The 12,691-nt window shown below is 36.7% G+C and overlaps 1 protein-coding gene across 1 annotated transcript in view; it reads right to left on the bottom strand.

Annotated features, from left to right (window-relative positions):
- ATRNL1 (attractin like 1) overlaps positions 1–12,691 on the bottom strand; it is a 495,303-nt gene that overhangs the window by 316,029 nt on the left and 166,583 nt on the right. Inside the window, exons 22-23 of the mRNA XM_024555570.4 lie at positions 4,345–4,439; positions 821–899 (exon numbers count right to left, since the gene is read on the bottom strand). Coding sequence (XP_024411338.3) covers positions 821–899; positions 4,345–4,439 — 174 coding nt within the window. The remainder of the gene's footprint in view (positions 1–820; positions 900–4,344; positions 4,440–12,691) is intronic.

The following is a 12,691-nucleotide window of genomic DNA, read 5'->3' on the forward strand; positions in this document are numbered from 1 at the left end:
TTTATGCATGTTTTATAAGTGATGGGATGTCAGAGACCTAATCACTCTTGAACTGTTTCCATGATCCTACATACTTAAATAACATGACTTAATTTTCAGAAATCAAATACAGAATACTTCTTTTAAAAAAGGTTCCAGTACTTTTATGCAACAGTATATCTTTGGCATAGAAAGTAGAAAGCAAAAGAATTTCCTAACATGTAAATATATAAAAAAATAGTGAACATAATTTTTCATAATCCAACATATAGATGTGTACTTCTTCTTAGTTACATTTTTTTAAGTCAGCAATTTAATTTATGAAGCTTATCATGGAAGATACACTAAGCACAGGTTTTGTTCTTAACCCCCTCACAGCACCAAAGCTGACACAGATAGAGGGGGAACAGATTTCTAAATTTGAAAGTAACAGATAAGTTCTTAATGCATCAGTATTCGCAGAAGAATTTCATTGTTTTATATCAATATGAGGTTAATAATTAGATTTACAGTTTCAATAGTGAATCAAATAACTGATATTTTTAGTTATTTAAGAAATAATCTATCTTAATTAAAATCATAGCAATTCATGGCACTGCCATTTAAAAAAAAACTGTCATGTACAGTATTTGTTCCCCATCTATTTTTAATAAAAGGCAAAGCTAACAAAGTAATAAAGCTTTATTAATAATGCTACTTATTATTTTTACCTGAAACAATACAATGTCAGACATATAATATTTTTAATTTCAATTATTTAAATTAATAGTAAAAGGTCATCACAGAACACCTTCCACATAGAAACTGATGTGAAAGACACATGGCAACAAAATTCTCTTACCTGTTGAACCAACTGACCAGGTAATGTTGAGATTAAAGTTGTTTGATGCATTAATCGAAATATCCAAATTTTTGTTTGACTACCAAGAAAAAAACATGAGAGTTAAAAAACCAAATTATACTACATAGATATGATTAATGTTTAATTATGTCCATGCTATATTTGTCAAACTCTATGCATTTATAATGACATCATTCAACTAAGTGTAAATGCCAATTACACTCTTAAATAATATATAGATAGGTGATCGATTCCAAAGTAGACTGAAGATCCCCATTTATCGTCTCTGCTAAAATCCGACCTTCTGTATGTAAGCCAGAGGCTGCTGTAATTCAATAATTGTATTTTAATTTTCTTTGCTGATTTGTAGTTAATATTCAAATGATACAGGTTTGGAAGAGTTCAAAACTTTCATAGCAATATAATATTATTTTGTTGAATGGCTTCTTATTAGGTGCATATTCTATTACTATACACACTTTTTCTAGTTAAAAAATGCTTAAATCGTGTACATGAACACTTTCAGGTAACAATGATGAAACTGCTTGGGGAAGATAAGGAAGACCACGTCATTCAAACATCTGTCAAATGTCAGTCAACCTGTTTTCTCCCTGCCATTCACTGGTATAGACCCTTTGATTTAATTTCAAGGAAACAAATGCCTGAAAGATTTCTTTAAATGTTTTTGTTATCATCTCACTCCAAGAGACAAGGAACAGAAAGTTCATATGACAGTAACTATTTAGTTCTGCGAAAACACAGAGAAGGACAGTCATGTTGGATGTGTTTAGCTTCATGCATTGAGTGTGTTGGGCTGCATTTAAAATATACAATGACTCATACTAAAAGCCATACTGATAGGTAAGACCTGGCTACTAGAAAATGTATAAGCAACTTCCTTAATATCACTACATTTTTCTAAATTAGATAAAACAGGTAAGCCAATAGAAAATGCATCTCCAATTTTCCGACTGACTCAGAGAAAATGTCCGTAAGCAGTTAAGCTCCCCATATCTGATGTAACGGCCAAAAGAGGACATTACTGCAATTCACTACCCTTTCTTGATGAATAGGAGTAGAAGCAAGGAGCCCAATAAAAAGGTAAAGGCCACCGGATATGTGATAGTCATTCCATTTTAAAGATACATTAAGACCCAATTTTTTTTTACCTCAAAGTAATATCTACTCTTATCCAATGGTTGCCATAGAAAGAAGGATAGCTGGGCCTGTATGAGCTACTAATAATGTTCCACAACTATCACAGAGCATTCTCTTCATAGTTTCCAGGAAGAAAATACATATTCAAGAAGAGTGGTCATCTCCCAAGAGCATGCAAAATTAAATGTATGCTAATAAGGTTGAATATCGTGCAGATTTTTCAGGGTACTGCTCATTAATGCTGCAGAGATAGTATTTGAGTATTCAAACTCATCAAAGAAGATAAAGCCTGGGAGTTTAAATATATATACAGTATTTCAGGAGGATTCTGCATTATTCGCCAGAGTCATAGCGGCCATGACTGTAAGAAGGAAGTTAACACATTCAGTTCTATTGATATACTGTTCAGATACCTTCCACAATATGTATCACAAAACCATCCAACTTCTTGAAACCTTGCTACTTCTTTGATAACATGAGTGAAAACAGTTCACACTGACTCAGGATAATGCCGCTATTAGGACCCTAGCAATAAATGCAAACTTTTTATGTCAGCATGCAGACAGGTCTGTTGGAAACAGGACGGGGTTCAGGTCTGAGTGTGGTACGAAACATCTATTTCAACATCATGTTACATTAAAGAAAATCCAGAAATGAAAAGAAGAAAACTCTCTGGTAACAAATATTGACTTGTTTCATCACGATGAACTAACCAGACCTGAAAACCAGCGACGGCTCCATATTCATTAAATCGTGTTCATGAGGCAGTGAGATGAACTGATGCAGGGCACGCACTGCTAAGTCAGACGGTCTTGGGTTCTGCTTAGTTCTTCCACTAAGAACTAAGAACACGTAAGAACTTCCATACGTGTTGACTGATTTAGGGAAAGCTACTTGTCCTTCCTGAGAAATCAGTTTCCTGATCTCTAAATTGAGGATATGACGACCTCTCTAAAGAGTTTCTTGGGGATATCAAAAAAGGTAAATTCTCAAAAAACAGCATCATTTCTGGTGACAGCACTGAAAACGGTAGCATTGTTGATATTCTTAGGTCTGGTGACAAAGGATGTCTTCTCTTCATTTTCCTCTTTACCAGGGGACTCGGAAAGAGGGAATACTTACCAATGTCTGAGAAGGAGATGGTTGTTTATTATTAATGAAGTACTTCATAAAATGGTTTATTTTTAAGAAGAACAAAACATGGCGCAAACAGTGAACCCCTAAGAAAGCTTAAATCATTATTTTTATCTTGAACTCCCATCTTCATAATTGTGTGGGGTGGGGAAACTATGAAAATAACTGCTACTGCTGCTGAAAAGGTCAAAAAATTTCTGATTGATAGAGAAAATTATAAAACTCTTCTTGAGCCCTGGCTGGTGCAGCTCAGTGGATTGAGCGCCAGCCTGTGAACCAAAGAGTTGCTGGTTCGACTCCCAGTCGTGGCACATGCCTGGGTTGTGGGCCAGGTCCCCAGTAGGGGGCATGTGAGAGGCAACCACACACTGATGTTTCTTTCCTTCTCTTTCTCCCTGCCTTTCCCTCTGTCTAAAAATAAATAAATATTTTTTAAAAACTCTTCTCAAATGATTAGTTCATCCTCTATCAATTCCAAGTGTAGGCATTACTGAAATACATGTACCATAAATGAAGCCCTATAAAACACATTTAAGGTCAAGAAAAAAAATGCTGGACTGAAAGAAGTGATACTGTGATGACCACAGTAAGTGCCAAAATTACCCATTTAGAACATTGTTGGGTACATGTAGATTAATGAGACAAAATCATGTTAACAGGAAACTATTCCAGAAACTGTTGACATGAAATCACTGACTAGAAGTGATACATAATTGATTTAAATTAAATCCTTTTTCAAAATGTAAAAAATACATAAATAATTAAGTCACCTATTTTAAAAGCTGAAAGGCCAAAATACCTTTAGGAGAGGCCCAAAATCAGGTTAAGCAGCCGCAGTACCAAAGAGGAATGCGAAATCGAAAACCGCCACGTTACAATGGGTGAGAAGAGCTATTACACTTTGCCCACATAAGCCCCTCCCCCAGGCCAGCACAGTGTAGCATCAACACAAGCACCTGGGCCTAGAATTTCCCCCTCGGGGGAAACAAAGAACGTTCCATATATCCAACATCCTTGACCTTTCACGGCACGACCCCAAGGACGTGTTTCTGTCTCACCTGGCCCAGAGCTCTGAGAGAACAAGCACAGTGTGGACATCTAATGGCAGTTACGAACCAAGAAAACAAGTGCGATCATTCTAAGAGGTAGAATTGCAATCAAACAAGACAAAAATAACTTGTATCCCTTGCTATACATAGAATCGTTTGAGAAAAGCGAAATGATCTTCTCACCTGCTCTGGGTTTGCTATGAAGTTTATGGCAGTGTGGTGGCGGTCATCTTCCTGCAACAGGCTGAAGGTAAACTGGTAGTCAATCAAGAGGCTGTCTGTGGGGAAAAAGCGCAATCCTGACCTGTCATTTAAAAACTGTGAAAGCATACTGCATGCCAGTATCGAAGATGGTTATCGTGAATTATTAATAGCCTAAGTTGGACCAGTGAGTTACAAATCTTTGGCATTAAACAACAAAAAGCAAAAATATATATGGAAGAAGTTCTAATTCTTTAAAAATCGTATTTATTTGCATCTCTCTAACAATAGCCAGAGCGGGGTGGGGAGGGGCCCGTGAGGAGAGGGGTTTACAGGAACTACTATAAAGGACGCATGGACAAAATCAAGGGGGAGGGTGGAGGCAGGGGAGGGAGGTGGGTTTGGCTGGGGTGGGGTGGAGGGATGGGGAGAAAAGGCAGACAACTGTAATTGAATAACAATAAAATTTTTTTTAAAAAATCATATTTATTATTTCTGTTCTCATGATAAAAATTCTACAAGCACTGTAGGCATTCTGGAAACTACATAAAAGAAAGAATATAAAAAAATCATCCATAATCTTATAACTAGAGAAAAATACAAAACATTTTGGTGCATTTTCTTCCAGTTAAAATTTTGTAAATAGAATGACAGTTAGACATTTTGATATCTTAATAAAATCAAAATTCTTTTAAGACATGAATTTTAATAGCTGACATATTTCATCACATGCTACAATAAATTTACTTGTTCTTCTATTACAGTGATAGTTTTTACTTTTAGCAAGTGTAAAATGACTCTGTGGTAAACATCTCTCTACAGAAATGACTGTCATTAACGAGTGATTAAAAAAGAATACAGGGGCACACAATTTATGGTTAATTTTGTCCACGTATAATGCTGAAACCCAGGTGACACAGTTGAATGTTAAACGTCAAGTGTAACCTCTCCTGCTACCCAAAGGTGAAGCATTCCTCATGATGTAACCCGCCACCTTTGGTGACTGCAGGGGGAGCAGTGGCAGAGGGTATAAGGGGACTAAATAGTAATAGAAAAAATAATACAATAAAAATTGATTTAAGCTAAAAAAATAAAAAGACTGACTCTTGGTGGTGGGCACACGATGCCATATACAGCTGACATATCACAGAAACGCACACTTGAAACCTATATAATCTTATTAACCAATGTCACCCCAATACATGGAATTTAATAAAGAAAAAAAATACACTGCTGCCTTTACAGAAAAATATTTCAAATTATTTTAAACAGAGATGACTTCTACTTTTTGGATACATACCTTTCATGTTATGCCCTCAGCAATTAAATTCTATTACAATAAAAAGTAAAGACAGGAATAATATCACTGGATTTAAATCCAGTGTTAATATCACTGTTAAAATTACTAAGGCATCATTCCTTACGCTGTTTCCTGTATACTTTACAAGGTCCATCGTATGTATTTCTTACATAATTTAGTGTAAGGCAACACTTTGTCTTTCTAAGAATTTGTAGGCATCCTTGTATGTGACAAGGAGAATGACGCAATGAGCCATATTTCCTGTTTTCACCCGGCTGCCAGAAAATGCAGAGGTGAGCTCAACAGGCCAGTGTTGTTCTAGGCACTGGAGATACAACCATAAAAGATAAAACTTTCTGTCCTCACGCAAAGTATATTCTATTGGATGGACATCATAACTTAATACATGATTTAAGTATATAACAGATGGTAAGTATTTTGGATAATACTAAATGAATGAAAAGGAAACCACTATTGGGGTAGAAGTGTGCTTGCAATTTTGAGAAGGAACATTGAAAAATCAAAGATAATAAGAGAATAAACTGTGAAGCTCAGTAGAAAAAAATGTAATCCAGGCAGAGGGAACACGTACAAAAATCTCAGAGAAAGAACAGGCCTTAACTATGATTCTTTTAAGAAGAGGTGATGGAGGTGAGGGTACCAGCAGGAGCTGGAGGCCATGAGAAGAGGTCAGACACACAGAATGTATTTGGAAGGCACAGCAGACGGGATTAACTGAATAAATGCATGGAGCACCTGGAAGAAAGGTGAAGGTTTTTTGACCCAAGACCAAGCATAACAGCTGCATTTGCTGAGATGGGTGAGAACAATAGGTTTTACTCGTTGGGAGTTAGGGAATAATTAGGAGCTTAGTTTTAAGGACGTTAACTTTAAGTTAGTAATTGAATATGCAAGTGGTATGTTGAATAGAGTTCAAGAGCACGCCTAATCGATAACAGGTTGGAAGTTATCCGCCTATCGGATGGAATTTAAATCCCTGGAGCCCAGAAAGCACCTGCTGTAGATAGGGAAGAGGTCCAAGGCGTGAGCCCTGAGGGTAGTACTGTGAGCTAATCAGATCCTCAGGGGGAGCCCACAGAGGAGACGGAGAGGGCAAACTAGGAGACAGTAATAAAACCAGCATTTAGTGTCACGGGACAAGTAAACAATGTTGCAAAAGACAAGAGTGATCGCCAGTCAGTGGCAGCTGGCAGGGGCTCAGAAGTAGGGCTGCAATATTGGGGAAAGCGGATATCTGCTCAGAATGAAGGAAAAATACCCCTAGAAAAAGAAAACAATTCGAAACTATTTTCAAGAACTTGTCTGCATAATTATCTTTACTTTTCCTCGCTTGAAATGCAACATTAAGAAGTCGGGAGTAGACAGCCTTTAGGAGGTAGGGTCTGGGTGACTTGGGACATTTGAGCGGCTCTGGCCACAGCTGCGGTGCCCCAGGCCTATGGACACTCTTCTGCCTTTTTGGACTCTACCCCTCTGCTACAATCATGTCCCACCAAATTCTTGGTGATCCTTCATACTTGATTTCTCTATTCTTAATCGATAGAGTGGGAGGTACCAGAAGAACAAACGCATAGTATGGATGGTAGTAGCCAATCCTAACATCGGCGGGGCTGAAAAAAATAAGCCTGGCCGAGAACGACATGAGTAGGAGTGTTAGTAAATTCAGGCGACTAACAGGAATACCACTTAGTGAATGTGAATTATTATTAACTGAAGAAAGTTTTAGACTTCTACACAAAATGTTTCCTTTTAAAGCTGCTTGGAATTTCCTTTTAAAGTCTTCTAGAAGCGAACTGCACAATTTTCCACTTAACCAGGAGATGATATATTTTCCTCCTCAATTTAAATAAAATGCTCATATATTTTTAGGAGTATTACAAATGAATAATTAATTACCTGGAACTTAAAACATGTACCATATTGCTCACATTTACTACGAACTTCTCAGCTAAATAGGGTACAGGACATAAAACATTAAAATTTAAAATATGTCAGGTTTGTGCAAGTATCCATACTTTGAAATAAGTTTTTATACTGCTTTAATGAACCACTTTATTATTATGATATAAAGAGGAAGGCTGAGTATAAATCAACTAAATAACTTATTGTATTATCGATAAACACAGAGAAAAAGTAGCAGGAGGACTAAGTGTGATAAAGTGAGGTGAGAAGCTTATTTCCAAATGGGGAAAAACAGCATGTTTGTATACTGATCCGCATAAATAAGAATTTAGAAGAAGGAAAAGTTGATGAGATGGAAAAAATTTTAGAACAATGTCCTAAAAGGTAAGAAGTAGGTAAAAGGCCATAACCTGGGAACTCAAGGGATGACCCAATGGTGAGTTCCCTGGGTTTGAGGGGGGTTTTAATTTGTTTTCACTTCCTGTATATCCCCACCTGGGAACTAGAGCAGCTACAATCTGGAAACACCAACACATTCATACCCCCCAAAAGCCCTAAGAAAATTCTGGCGCTGAGACTGTAGCGTGGAGCCCTGTAAACCACAACCATCCTGCACTTAGGTCGGCAGAGGTGGAGCCTTAGGTGCTGCGGGAAATACAGAGAAGTGTTAAGGCTTAGTACTGCTCAGTGGTAGGCAGACACTTCTTAAGTTGTATTATACACACTACAAAAGTATATATACTGTAAATATGAAGGTATATGTACTATACTTTATATGAAAGTATTCAAGGCTAGAAAAAGTCCAGCCATTGTTAATATAACGAGAATGGTCTGTGTGACATCCATGTAACCTGGCAGCCAAGGAGAGTGGACTGGAATGCGCATGCGTGAACAATGATGACTTCACTGTACTAGTCAGTGGGGGCGAGAGATGCCATTGAGTGAGCACGTGTACTGTGTGGCTGTCACTTTCAAAATGACTGAGCGAGTAGAGCAATGAATCTGCATCAAATTCTGCATTCAGCTTGAACATTTCTGCATTAAGCAAACATTATTCTGATGACTCAGAAGGCCGCAACTATGGGCAACTGGCAGCTTCCTCACAACAATGTGCCCGCTCAACATGCCTGCTCATGCGTCATGTCTCGTGCAGTTTTTTGGCAAAACATCAAATCACCCAGGTGACTCAGCTCCCCTACAACCCAGATTTGGCGCCCTGTGACTTCTGGCTTTTCCCAAAACTAAAATCACCTTTGAAAGGGAAGAGATTTCAGACTGTCGATGAGATTCAGGAAAATACAATGGGGCAGCTGATGGCAATTGGAAGAACTGTGTGAGGTCCTAAGGTGCCTATTTTAAAGGGGACTAAGATGTCATTGTCCTATGTACAATGTTTCTCGTATATTGTATCTCCTTCAATAAATGTCTCTATTTTTCATACTACATGGCTGGGTACCTCTGGACAGACCTCGTATACGATATTTTTCAGCATAATGTAAATTTTAATAATTGATAAAGGATAAACTGTATTTTTGTATGTTTAAATATATTGTTGACCAGAAACAATTACTTAAGAACTTTGGGAATAGAAAGAAATGCCAGAGATATATTTCAAAGCTTAGAAAACAAAAACACTATATAAATCAATCATTTGATTTTACAGATCAAGCCCTAAAAGCGGGAACAACTGTAAACGACACAGGTAGCTCTTAAATATTTTGGCTAAGAATGAGCAAACTACCAGATAATTCCAGGAAAATTAGTGATTGGCAATTAATTTCCCACTGAAACCTAGAAATGTGGGTAAAATGAATATTAAAAAGAGCCACTTTTCTTTACACTTCTTCCACTTTTGATGGTAGACCTCAAGGTAAATATGAGGCGATTAGTACACCTGGGTCCAAATCGTACAGATGAGACAAAACCATCATCTATGAGAAAGGAAAAGCTGACACCTGTGTTAAGGTCGTTTTCGATGTGCATTGTGAGGAGAGACAAGAGAAAAATATTCTGTCAAAAATACATTAAGTATATGTATTTAATATGAGTACAGTCAGTTAAAATATCTCTGCAGTATCATTAATGGAAAAAGAAAATCTAAAACCCCCCACAAAATTGAAGTTGAAAGATCAGATAATAACGCTGAAGATAATAAAAGAGAGCAAAATAAGTAAAAATTGTAAAAAGAAACACAACAGAAACCAAAAAGTATAATATAGTGACAAAATTAAATATAATAACAGATTCCAAAAATATAATAATTAAAACATAGAACTGAACTAGTGCTACATACTAAAATTCATTGAATTGTGCAGATGGAAAGTGTGAGGTTTTTAGTATATGAATTATATCATGATAAAGTGGTTACTTTAAAAATACTATAGACATTCAGGCACTTCCATGTGGGCATGTGCACACACATTCACATAGAAAATTAGTTGTTTATAAAGAAAAATTAGGCAAGGTGGCAAGTGCCCTTAAGTAACAATATACAACCAAAGACGCTACCAAAAGACGGGAGTGCTATTTATGTAATGTGTGTACTCGGCCATGCTGTCTACATAGAAAAACAACATAATCATAGTTTCAGGTAAGAAAAAGTCCAAAAGTATATGATCTACATACTCATCCTGAAAACGAATCATTTGTACACATACTACAACTAAGACACAGATTCAAATATGAAAATAGTATACCAAAAACATCTTGCAGTGAATAAGTGACAGATTTCAAGTTGGAATAAAAGAAAACAAAGCTGTATTTTTATGTCTAAAATCAGAATGTTTACCAAGCAGTGAAGGACAACAAAAAAGATACTAAAATAAACAATTTCAGTGCGTAACCACGTATAGTATAAAAATATTAACACCTACAGCTCTTATTTGGGGCCTATTTGATTATATCGGTGACAATGCTGATCTCACCACACACACACGCACACGCACTACCTTAATTACTGTAACTACAGTTAGCCCTAATATCTTAGATCTCCAGAGCCCTTTCGGTATGCATCCTTTCGTTACAATAAAGCTGATAGTAGTGAGTCCTGCAATCTTTTCAGAAACTGAACACCAGATAAACAATGCATAATTGACATGCATGTGATAATGTGAATCAAGAATGATGTCAAGAAAGATACTAAGGGAAAGACAATGAGGAAGGTGAAAAAGTGTTACATGGATAAATTGCTACATGGTGCACAAAGCATTTCAGTGAAAGGCAGCAACAAGGAGAGGTAAAAGAGATGGAATTTTTGAATGGGTAAGGCAGAGCAATTATTTGCAATGTCAAAGGGAGCAAAGCACCTACTATTCCCATGCCCAGGTTGTAAGTTATTGATACTAGTAAAGAAAGCACAGTCAACACCTCCCTTAGGGGACAGCCAGGTTTAAGAATAAAACAAGTTTCAGTTAAATATGATAGGAAAGTTACAAAAGGAGAACAAGAATATACTTGGTAATTTAATTTAAAAAATAGTAGTATTTTAAAGGAGAGGAAGAATAACAACCCAAAACCAATGAGTCTACTTAGATCTCAAATTATGGTTTCTATATACCATTCTTTAATATAAGAAACCATAGCATCTTGAGGAAAAAAAAAAGGTTGATTCCCATGACTAGGGCAGAAAAAGTACAAAGAGAGTCTGAAATATCTTGTAGTCCCAGAAAATAAGGAAGTATTCAGAGAATTATGGAGCCATGGTCAGAAGGATACAGGAGCCAATTTGAGGATGGACCCAATGGCTAAATCTAGAGCAACCTCAGCTATAAAACAAATAATGTTAATAACTTACTGTAAGCCATAAATATATCCAGGAGCAGATATTGATACAACAAATGATTGCATAGACAAATAATTGAAGGGGCAAACATGCCAGGATCCCAAATGAAATTTATCTTACTATGTGTGTGACTATGCTAGATCAACGGCACTGTTCATACAAATTTCAGGTCATTTGGGAACCAGAATAATTATTATATAAATTTTTAATTGTTTCAGAAATTTTTAAGTTGACTATTTTGCGAAAGAAACTGAGGCCTAATGATTTGCTTTTTCACCAACTAATATTGTATTTTACTTTTAATTTACCATTGTCCACAATATATAAGATCTCAGTTGTAATTGCAATTTCCCATTTACCAACTGGGTTATGTTATTCAGGTTAATTAACCTCAGTGAAAGTCAATGGTACAACGGGGGCAAAACTGCCTATCTCATAGGACTGCTCTGTGGATTAAACATCATCGTATTAGTGTCTATTTGGCTTAGAGAATACTCTGTCATAAAATAAATGCAGTCCAATATGTTATTTGACTTTCTTTATTCACTGTACTGGCTTTGAATGGAATCTAAAGATTTCAAAAGTCAAGCAGGTTCTCACATGTGTGTTCATCTATAGCTAGATATGTGTTCATAAATACATGAGTTCATGGTCATATATTCAGAAAAGGATGCACACAGACTTTGACTACATTAAGAACCCACATATGTTTTAAACAATGGCATGCGTATAATAAGTACATGTATTTGCCAACTTAGACAATTGTTTAGTAAATGATAAAACTTATGTGAATATAAGGTCAAGTATATTCAGAGTCTCAATATGTCATAGTCATACAGTAAGTCCTCACTTAACATTGTCCAAAGGCTCCTGGAAACTGACTTTAAGTGAAACGAGGTGTAACAAAACCAATTTTGCCATAGGCTAATTGATATAAAGAAGAGTTAGGCTCCTACATGTGTTTGGTCACAAAACATCACCAAACTTTTAAATAAAAAGCAAAAACTCTCCTAATATTAAACACTGAAATAAAGGTGAGCTATACACATATTTAGGAAAGATTAATAGAAAACAAGACAGTGATTTTCCAACATGCTTATTCCAGTTCTGGCTCCTGGGTGGCTGGAGCTCCCCTGGCCACTCAGGATGCAAGGTGGGACCCATGCTGGACAGGATGCCCTTCCACCACTGGGCCACACATGCCCACACCCACAGCCGCACTCTCTCAGACTGGGGTGACACAGGCTGGCAGTCACCTAACGTACTCATCTGTGGGATGTGGGAGGAAGCGGGAGGACCTCAAGAAAACCTGTGCAGACATGGGG

Source organism: Desmodus rotundus, chromosome 4, assembly GCF_022682495.2.
Source record: "Desmodus rotundus isolate HL8 chromosome 4, HLdesRot8A.1, whole genome shotgun sequence".
NCBI lineage: Eukaryota > Metazoa > Chordata > Mammalia > Chiroptera > Phyllostomidae > Desmodus > Desmodus rotundus.